The sequence below is a fragment of the Pygoscelis adeliae genome, unplaced genomic scaffold, assembly GCF_000699105.1.
Source record: "Pygoscelis adeliae isolate BGI_AS28 unplaced genomic scaffold, ASM69910v1 Scaffold83, whole genome shotgun sequence".
Taxonomy (NCBI): domain Eukaryota; kingdom Metazoa; phylum Chordata; class Aves; order Sphenisciformes; family Spheniscidae; genus Pygoscelis; species Pygoscelis adeliae.
The window spans coordinates 2506117-2517092 of NW_008824467.1; the positions used below are offsets into that span (position 1 = coordinate 2506117).

The 10976-nt window shown below is 41.7% G+C and overlaps 1 protein-coding gene across 1 annotated transcript in view; it reads left to right on the forward strand.

Annotated features, from left to right (window-relative positions):
• The window catches only part of ZNF608 (zinc finger protein 608), an 82790-nt gene extending 72723 nt beyond the window's left edge, over window positions 1–10067 (forward strand). Inside the window, exons 3-9 of the mRNA XM_009321100.1 lie at window positions 1676–1763; window positions 2226–3017; window positions 3095–4754; window positions 6533–6950; window positions 7498–7670; window positions 8571–8724; window positions 9982–10067. Coding sequence (XP_009319375.1) covers window positions 1676–1763; window positions 2226–3017; window positions 3095–4754; window positions 6533–6950; window positions 7498–7670; window positions 8571–8724; window positions 9982–10067 — 3371 coding nt within the window. The remainder of the gene's footprint in view (window positions 1–1675; window positions 1764–2225; window positions 3018–3094; window positions 4755–6532; window positions 6951–7497; window positions 7671–8570; window positions 8725–9981) is intronic.
• Window positions 10068–10976: the final 909 nt, after the last annotated feature.

The window sequence follows — 10976 nt, forward strand, 5'->3', positions numbered from 1 at the left end:
GGCGGTGGTTCTCGTTCGGCGGGGGCGAGGGTGAACTGTGTGTGTTTTTTTTCCAGGCCGCCGAGTTTGCGTAGGTCGTAAAAATACGGCATAGCCATTTAACCGTAATCCTTCTAGGTATTCGAAGCCTGGCTCTGACCCTGGCTGGGAGAGCTGTCTATCTTTCATCCTTCAGACCAGTTCGCCCCAGCGTACCAAATTCTAGTCGCCTTATCATAGCGGCAACTTAAAACCATATGGGGAATAATTTTCAAATCTGCCACAGAGAATTTTCAAGGAAATCCCTTCTTCCCCGGTACTTCCGCTAACGACACTTCAAACGCTTCCCCGCTGTTAAAAGGCCCCCGGGGAAGTCGGCGGCTGGTTGCGTGTTTGCTTTACCTTGGTGCAGCAGAGAGGGATCGCTTTAGTGCAGAATTAGAAATCGCACCGGTAAGACAAAAGCGGAAAGACCGGCTGGAAACACTCTGGCACAATGCCGTTATTATATCCGTTACCGAAACGCTACGGCCAGAACAAGGGAAGTGTAGGGGGAAAACAAGTCACGAGGCTGGCAGCTGCAAGTTGGTGTCTTCACGCCTCTCATAAATTGGAAACATCTTGCATCGTGCCTTTCTGTGCTAGGTAAAATATGGTTTTTATTCCAGTGTACGTTCTAATGAGAAGAGATGGCTGGTTCAATAATACTACCTTGTGTTTACCTGCAGACATTAATGAATTGAAGGGGTCATTATGTGGGCTAGTCCATAAACACGATGATAAATTATGTGAAGAAGTGTTTGAGGGCAACCTGAAAACACTTGAATGACATCCCCCACATTTATTTTATTGTTACTTAGGATATCCTTACCGTGCACACGTTTGACAGGGATAATGCCAATAAACCAAAATTAGAAGTCTGCTTTAGGTGGGCAGATAGCTTTACATGTAATAAAAGTCATAAGTGGAAAAGCAATTAAATTATGGTACGTTTTTTAAAGGATCGCTCTTTCTGTGTATCTATATTGTCATTCCTCTTAGCTTTACTGTATGGTTGCAATTTCATGTTTAGTCCCTCGCCTTCCACAGAAGAAAAAGCAAGGCAAATAATATATGTTTCCATCTATATCTGCTGAACAAAACTTGTAATGCATACATGTGTATGTGTGTTTGTGTGTTTGGATATATGCAATTTAAAATAAACAGAAGCATCATTATCATATTGTTCAAAGGAAAGCAGATTCTTCTCAGTCACCTACCGATTTAAACACTGTAACTGGTGCTTAGTTTATGCTGGCTGGCTGCCAAGTGAAAGCAATTATGTGCAATAATAGCAAAATTAAGAGGTGAGTGTTGCTGTTTTACAGCAGGACATGGCAAAACCCATTTCCTTCTGTCAGCTGTATCTTGATTACACACGCAGACACACAGGCACACACTCTCTTACACACATACACATGCGCGCGCACACACAGTCTTGTTCTTTGTCGTTTGCTGTCTTTCCTGTGGGTTTTAACTTGAAGTCACTGAAACCAGAAAAGAGGAAGCGTATAGACCACAGCATTTGAAAGCAAATGAGAATAAAGCTCCTACTTTGTGGGGAAGGAGAGAAAAAAATGAAAAAAGAGCAAAACAAAAAACCTACCCCAATTATTGTTCTGACTGTGATAATACTTGATTTTTCTCCCACTGGCAGGTGTCCTAGTGGTAAATGTTACATGGAGGAACAAGACTTATGTGGGAACACTGCTGGACTGCACAAAGCATGACTGGGCCCCTCCTAGGTAGGCAATCATTCTGAGTCTGTTCTTTCTCTGCTGTATTTTCACCCCCAATCTCTGTCAAGATTAATAAAAAACAACTGGTTATAATTGAAAACATGCACCAGTGAAACGAGTAACTCTCTGTTCCACACTGAAATGTAGGGTGGGAGGTTTTATTTCTTTTTGTTTTGTGTTTTTGAGAGGGAAGGGGAAATACATGAGATTTAGTCAGAGGGCAATTAATTTAAAAATGCATTTCTGTAAGTTTGGAAATTTTTTCTCTCCATTGTTCTAATTAGGTGGTCTTGTTCTTACCATTTTTGTCCTTTTTTAATGACTTTCCCTTTGAGACTGTAACATTCTCATTTGGAAGAAGGGTATCTTTCCTTTAACATGTATGAAGGTTCTGTTATGGGAAGTGGTGATTTGGTATTTATTCAGTTCACAGCTCCTACTGATGAAATCTGTTCTTGTTTTGTGAAGGTTTTGTGAATCACCAACAAGTGACCTGGAAATGCGTGGAGGACGGGGCAGGGGAAAGCGGGCAAGGTCCGCTGCAGCTGCAGCTGTACCTGGGAATGATGCGAGTTTTGCAGAGTCCAGAGGACTTCAGAATAAGAATCGAGGTGGTGCCAATGGGAAGGGGAGGAGGGGCAGCCTTAACTCAAGCGGGCGCAGGACACCCCCAAACTGTGCCATAGATGAAGTCAAAGCCAGCCCCTCATCCACAAACAAGAGGAAAACTAAGCCTCCAATGGAGCTAGATTTGAACTCCAGTTCGGAGGACAATAAATCTGGAAAACGTGTTCGTACTAACTCTAGAAGCACTCCCACCACCCCACAGGGGAAACCTGAGACTACTTTTTTGGACCAAGGCTGCTCTTCTCCAGTGCTGATTGATTGTCCTCACCCCAACTGCAACAAAAAATACAAGCACATTAATGGACTACGATACCATCAGGCTCATGCACATTTAGACCCAGAAAACAAACTGGAGTTTGAGCCTGACAGTGAAGACAAAATTTCAGACTGTGAGGAAGCATTGAGTAACGTGGCACTTGAATGCAGTGAGCCAAGCACAAATTTGCCAGGCTTTGATCCACTAAAAGCACCGACATCTCCTTCCTCCATCACCACCCCAGGGACCCCCAAGGGAAAAAGGGAACTGACCAGCAACGGCCCCGGTTCAGTTATCAGTTCCAAAACTGGCAAGAATTCTGGCAAAAAGAAGGGTCTGAACAGTGAATTGAACAGCCTTCCGGTAATTTCTAATATGGCAGAACTGGCAAGAATTCTGGCAAAAAGAAGGGTCTGAACAGTGAATTGAACAGCCTTCCGGTAATTTCTAATAGGGCAGCCACACTGGATAATTGCTCGGTAGCAGATGGCAGTTTGCAAACCGAAATGCCGAAATTGGAGGCTGAAGGGTTAATCGACAAGAAGAGTTTGGGTGATAAAGGCAAGAAAGCGAACAATTGCAAAGTGGATAAAAACCTTTCCAAACTGAAAACAGCCAGGCCCATTGCCCCAGCGCCAGCTCCAACTCCTCCCCAATTAATAGCTATACCTACTACAGCCTTTACAACCACCACTACAGGGACAATACCGGGACTGCCCTCTCTAACAACTACTATTGTTCAGGCTACACCAAAGAGCCCTCCGCTAAAACCTATTCAACCAAAGCCCACAATTATGGGAGAGCCAAGCACTGTAAACCCAGCTCTCACATCACTCAAAGACAAAAAGAAGAAGGAGAAGCGAAAGCTGAAGGACAAAGAAAGCAAAGAGACAGGAAGCCCCAAGGTGGATTCTAAGCTGGGAAAGCTGGAGGATTCAAAAGCGTCTGGGAAAGACTTATCTGGACATTTTTTAAAGGACCATCTCAACAAGAATGAAGTGCTAGCTAATGGACTGTCAGAGTCTCAAGAGAGCAGGATGGCAAGTATTAAGGCTGAAGCTGATAAGGTTTACACGTTCACAGACAATGCGCCCAGCCCTTCCATAGGGAGTGCCTCCAGGATGGAATGCAGCACTTTGGTGAATGGACAATCTGCCATGGCGCCACTGCACGTGTTGACACAAAACGGTGCAGATAGCGCGGCCGCTAAAACCAACAGCCCTGCTTACTCGGATATTTCTGATGCGGCTGATGATGGTGGCTCTGACAGCAGGTCAGAGGGCATGAGGTCAAAGGCCAGCTCTCCATCGGATATTATTTCTAATAAGGACGGTGTTGTAAAAGGACATTCTTCAACCACAGCACAATCGGCTCAAGCGAAAGAGTCCCATTCTCCCTATTACCATGGCTACGATCCCTACTATTCCCCAAGTTACATGCACTCTGGACAGGTCAGTGCCCCAGCACCTGGGAACAGCAGTACCCCACAGGGACTGAAGATCAAAAAAGAGGCTGAGGAAGAGGCTGAAAAGAAAGAGAAGGCAGAACCGTCAGATGCCAAGAAAAGCGAAAGCACTTCCTCTAATTTGCAGCCACAACATCAGTCAGTAATAACGCAAAGACACCCTGCACTTGCTCAGTCACTTTATTATGGACAGTACGCCTACGGGCTCTATATGGACCAGAAGTCCTTAATGGCCTCTAACCCTGCTTACAGGCAGCAGTATGAAAAATACTATGAGGACCAGAGACTAGCAGAACAGAAAATGGCACAAACTGGGAGGGACTGTGAAAGGAAGAATGACCCCTCCTTGAAGGAGATTGGGAAGGATGACAACAAGCAGAAGAATATTCCATCTGCCACTATTTCAAAGGCCCCTTCAACTCCAGAGTCCAGCAAAAATAACACTAAAATAGGGTCATCAGTCCCTAACAAAGGTGAGGAAACAAACAAATCACAGATCCTTTCCAATCACCAGCAGCAGCTTCAGTCTGACAGTTTCAAAGCCAAACAAATGGAAAACCACCAGCTCATAAAGGAGGCTGTGGAGATGAAATCTGTTATGGACTCCATGAAGCAAACGGGAGTGGATCCAACCACAAGATTTAAACAGGTGAGATCACAGGAAACGGAACAAGAGTGTCTTGATTTATCCTTAAGTCATGTGAGATTTTGTCCCTGATTCTGCTATGTTCTTCTAGCTTTGCAGCCAAACAAGCTCTGCCATCCTTTTGTTATGCTGGATAGTACTGTAGTCTGTGAACAGACCAACAGACCTTTCAGCTGAGCAGCTTGAAAAGGGGGGGGGAAAAAAAAAAGGATCTAGCAAGGTGGTGACAGAACCCAGGCTTAAGACCTGAATAGGATATTGTAAATTACATGCATGAATAAAATGGAATTAGATTTCTCTTTTAGATGTAAATTCTAAGCAATTTGCTTAGTTCAGAAATGAGAAATTTCAGGCAAAATAAGCAGCTTTCATTGTGAGAGGACTTAAAGTAGATTTGAAACATGGTTTGAAGTGTTTCTTTTTTTTGTTAAATGACAGTTGGCATTTACTAAAGATGGGTGAGCTGGTTCTTTGAAGAGTTGGCTTGAAGCTCAGCTCTTTATCTTAACCCAAGGTGACCTTTTTGAAGCAGTTAAGTTCCCCTTCTCTCCTCAACCAACCTCAAGCCCCTACAGACCTACACAATGGATGAAATCCTCTCTCCGTTGAAGTCAGTGACAGTTTTGCCATTGACTTCAGTGGAACCAGAATTTCATCCAGTGGCTTCATGCTGACCTTCCTAGATGTCACATTGCCTTCATTCGAGGCAATGCGACTGTCTCTGTGCTGTGAACTGGAGCCTCAATGCTCGATGCTTTCATGTTCTGGTGTACCGTACATCCCAGACTTCACCCTTACGGGCTGTCTTTCAAGGGACGAGGGGGTCAGGTGAGTGGGAGTTAGGGAGCTCTAAAGGAAGTGGGATGGTACAGCCACAAGTAGGAGATTTCTGCTGATTCAAATGGGTTTTTGAACCAGACTGTCCAAGCGTCTAGTTGTATGGTTATTTTGTGTTGCATGTGCCATAAATGTGTATCAATTGGAGACAATGTTTACAATTAGCTATTGCATATCCTGTATTAGTAAAAATAGTCTTCCTGTTACTGCTCAGTACTGATTTGGTGTAGTCTTGTAAAGAACTCGCTTGCCTAATTCTGTAACGTGTTTATAAACTGGTCCATGTAATATATTATGCAAAAATGTATTTTTGATATCCTATACATGTTCTTTAAACCATGTGGTCCCGATCCTGTAAATACTTCACAAACTTGAAATAAGACTGTCAGCTGAAGAAGTCTGCCTTAATGTCTGACTTCCACTAATTCCTGAATGTTTGTAATATCAGAGGCAGCATTAGCATCTTTCCAGCTAGATCAGTTTTTCAGGTTCATTGTTCCAGGTAATCTAAGTGCTCTGGCATATCATTAGCCAGCTTTAATTTTGTGGTTCGCAGATATTTTTTGTTCTCTAGTGGGAAAATCTCTCTGTGGGCTTTAATTAAAATGTTTTATGAATAGCGTGGTCTCAGAACTTTGGTACAATGCATATGTATTTCATGATTAAACTAGTTAAAGGCTTGAAGAAGGATATAAGATGAAGCAATTGAATTTAATTTTGATAATAGTCTCTTGCTCCTTCATGGGAATATTGGTTTGACTTTGAGCTCAAGGCACTCTGTAGCAAGCAAACCCCTCCTCTATGTAATAGGGATATGTTATTAAAACAGCTATTAAAAATACATTAACTGAAGTATGGGAAATATCAATAACAATCTTATTTCAATAACAATCTTATTTCAACATCTAAGTTCAGAACAAAATTTTTTTTCTCCTCCGTATTAGGATCCAGATTCACGAACATGGCATCATTATGTCTATCAGCCCAAATACCTTGATCAGCAAAAATCAGAAGAACTTGATCGTGAGAAAAAGTTAAAAGAAGACAGCCCTAGAAAAACACCTAACAAGGAAAGTTCCCTGCCTAACCTTCCTGTCTCATTAGCAAGCATTAAAGAGGAGCCTAAAGAGGTCAAGCGTTCTGATTCTCAATCAGTGGATGAGAGCAAGATAAAAAATGATGATCGAAAGACTCCTGTAAATTGGAAGGACTCTCGGGGTGCTAGAGTAGCAGTTTCCTCACCAATGAGTCAGCATCAGTCATATATCCAGTACTTGCATGCTTATCCTTATCCACAGATGTACGATCCCAACCATCCAGCCTATCGCGCAGTCTCTCCTGTCCTAATGCACAGCTATCCTGGTATGTATTCTGAAATTTGCCTTGCACGCGAGTTAAGACTTACACCCTCAAAGTGCAGTAAAGCTTGCATTTTAATATTTTTGTTAGTAGCTAGGGTAAATTAGAAGCTTCCTGGGTAACATTTGTTTTGCTTGTGCTTCCACTAGGGAAAGTTCTGTAGATGAAACTGATTTAATACAAGATGTTCCTTTTATGAACTGTCACAGTTCCCAGCTAGTTTTCTCAACCCTTGACAGTCTGCTATTGCTGTTAGACTGACAGATAGTTTATTGCCTATAAAAATATTCTAAGCACTTACTGTCAGAACCATTATAGTTACTATTCCTTTCACTTAAAGAGGACCCATAAATGTCTGAAATGGCTATCAGCTCAACCCTCTTTATAACCTCCATTCATCAGGGTAAATTAGGTGAAGAAATTGAAGAGCAAAGATGCCGTTTGATCCATTTCTGATGTTATCCTCTGTCCTGGCATCCCCTCCTCCCACCCTGATATAACCAAAATGTAAAAACAGTAACTTGATGTGGTATTTATTGTTTACCTGCAGGGGCCTATCTCTCTCCAGGATTTCATTATCCAGTTTATGGGAAGATGTCAGGGAGAGAAGAGGCGGAGAAAGTCAATACCAGCCCAAGCATCAATGCGAAATCAACCACTGAGTCCAAAGCACTGGATTTGCTCCAGCAGCATGCCAGCCAGTATCGCAGCAAGTCCCCTGTTGTAAGGCTTCATCTGTTGTTATTGAAGAGTGGTACATATGGGGATGGGTAGAGAACATAATTTTAAGAAGCACACAATCTGGCATCAAGCTCTGAATGAATGATTCTTCTTTTTAGTACTGCTTAAAATAAAAGCAATTTATAGTCAGCATGTTTCCATGGCATAAACTGGAAGTGACACATATAACACAGTTCTGTGCTGAGAGTCTTCCTGTCTTAAATGAATGGACTCATATAGAAACATAGATTCAGAGATACCTCCTGGTGCACAGTTTATTGCAGTTAAACAGGAAGCTCCTGTTTGGAAACAGATAATGAAATGAGAAGTTGGGCTCTGGGGTTTGGTAATAGCCCCTCCCTATATTTCCCAAGAAGCCACATCTTCCAAATAGCAGATTACCAGCTCCCATTTCTGAAGATTTCCGCATTGGAGCAAATACTGTTATTTTACTTTCAGATAAGTTGGTGCTAGTTTTAATTGTGAGCAAGTCACTGAATCTGATTCTATTTTTAAAAGGTCTTTCTTGCTATTCAGGCAGGCTTGATCCTCAGAGTGCATTAGAGAGGGCTGAGGATTCATTTACATCAGCTTTCAGCAGCTCAGCGAGGTTGTTCAGGCATTGGCAAGTCAGCAAAGCTTAAAGGAGTCATCATTGTGGCTTCAAGCTGCAGTGTGTTGCATCAAAATCTCTGTGCCTTGGAAAATCTTCCATTAGCCAGATACACCAGCTTTAGATTAGAATCAAGTACAAATAATCCAGTAGAGATAGCTCTTCAGAAAAAATCTGCTTCATCATTTGAATTCAAAAGGTTGTTGCCAGGTAATGGCAAGTGTGGGTTTTTTGTGATATTGTCACTTTTAAAATTCTCACATCAGTTTTCTTTCACTTTCTGTTACTAGCCTGTGGAAAAATCAGCAGCTGAGCGTGAACGGGAAGCAGAAAGGGAACGAGACCGTCATTCTCCTTTTAGCCAGCGGCATCTCCATACACACCATCACACACATGTTGGAATGGGTTACCCCCTTATACCTGGACAATATGACCCATTTCAAGGTGAGCAGAAGATTTCCAATGGTGGGATTAGCTTGCCTCATGGAGTTGTTACCTTGACACCGGAAATCATGCCTATGTGAAGCATTTTGAATAGAGATCCCCTTGTTAAATCAAGTGCTTTAAATTTAGGAATAAGGCTTGAAAATTCACAGCATGGACTAACAACAAATGAATAGCTTCATGCCTGAGAAATACCAAGTTTAGTTTCCAAAACTGGGTGTTAGAGCATTATTAAAGATGTACCAGTTAGGCTGTCATTCATGTGAATGTTTTGATTCCTACTACAAACTGACATTAACACGATGAAAGGCAGTAAAAAAACCAAACCAAACAACCTCCTTTTTGTATAATTAGGGTTGTGTAAGCAGTGGAAGAAGTGTAGCAAAGACAAAAGCTTTTTATACTGAACGTATTTTATGTACAAGGCATTGCAGTCACAAGGGTTTGAGCTTATTACAATTTGACCATCTGAAAGAGGACTCTTTGTATTTTGGCAAATGCAGTGCACAAAGTTGCAGTCAGGGAAAAAGCAGCACAGTGAGATAGGATTCATTCTCCCTAGGTTTTATACCAGTCTTTGGCTGTTTTTCTGTAACCCTGGACTCTAGCTGAATTAAAAGGAGATTTCCTCCCATGCAGCAAAGTACACGCTATCACAATTGGTGGCTAAATGACATTAATTCATTATGTTCACTGGGTGCCTCAGCAGTTATTTTTCCTGTGTAAAAGTCTTGACATTTCTCAGTTTGATTCAGTGATTCCATATGCCTTTTGGGATGCATTATGCTTGTTCAGTAGGAAAACTGTAAAAATGATAAGTTATTACGGAAGTATTGTATTATGAGCAGCTGGCATGTCGTTTTTGTAATTCACTGTGACTTTTGATTCTTGTTGTTTCCTGGTACCTATTATTTCTACTGAGCTTCCTATTCAGGAACTCATACAAACCACTTAGCATCATGCAGTGCAGTACTTGGAAAGGAATACAATAAGTAGGAATGCTGTGTTTTCTTGTAAAATATCTATCAAGGACAATTCAGTTTACTATCTGAAGGCATACTGGTCATACTGGGCAGACTGTCTTGACACTGTAGCCTGAATTATTTGCCATTTATGTAGTATTAAAACCCCACCATTTTCTGATGGTGGGGTTTTTTGTCTGTTTGCCTTAGGGGTGCTTCCTAACATTTCTCTGAGCACAAAAATCCATTAAAACCAGAAGTACATCAACATTCCTTTGTTTCTTCTTTCCCTCAGGATTGACCTCTGCTGCCCTTGTTGCCACTCAGCAGGTGGCTGCGCAGGCATCTGCATCTGGTATGTTTCCTGCACAAAGAAGGTAAATAGCCAGTAAATCTTAAATTGTATTTCTTAACATAGAGAGGAGAAAGCAAATCATAGATTTTATAGTATGACAGTCTGCAGTTCCTTGTATGACACAGTTTTTAAGGATGAAGAAAAACTTGGGACTTTGGGTTAATTGTAGTTTTATTCTCTTTATGGTGACATTTTGTCCTTAGTTGTGTCCTTTAACTGTAACATAGATCATTAAGAAGGAACAAGTAGTCTGTCTTTTGAGCTTTTCCATAGACTATGTTTTAAGGATTGGTATTAAGATAAAACAAGTGATTAGGAAATAGAATTTAAGATCCAGATTCTTTATAAAAGGGGTTTAAAGTTCATGTTCAGTTAAATCCATGTACTACCAGGAAAACTTAGTATTTTATCTATTCTGCAAGTCTGCCTGGTTTGCTGATTTTGCTTTCAGAGAGGTTTGCTTGAGAGTCCGTTGAGGTGACATTGTGTTGAAGTTACATACCCATTCCACACATTTGCCTCTCGGTTATTTACTAGAATTTACTCTTCAACCATCATCCTGACTCTTCCAAGAGGAAAGAGGCTCTTCTGTATTATAATGATCCCATCTCAAGTCAAAAACCCAAAGCATCCTTAACATTAGGGTTTCTTTCATCGCTGCCATGTTAAGCCTCAGAGTTTAATGTATTAAATAGTGCTGCAACGTTCCATGGTTATGGGTGTCTTTCTGAAAGCTGACTCTGAAAACAAGCGACCGTGTAAGGCTCTTAGCTGGAATTATTTGAGTGAGAAAGGTTTGCAGCCCTGAAAGAGCTGATGGATGCTAGGGTGTCAGAACCCAGAAGATAAATCCCGGCACAGGTTACTTGTTAGGATGTTGCTCCTGACAAGGGAGGGACGATGAGATGGCTTGCTGTCTTTCCTTCTTGGGATTG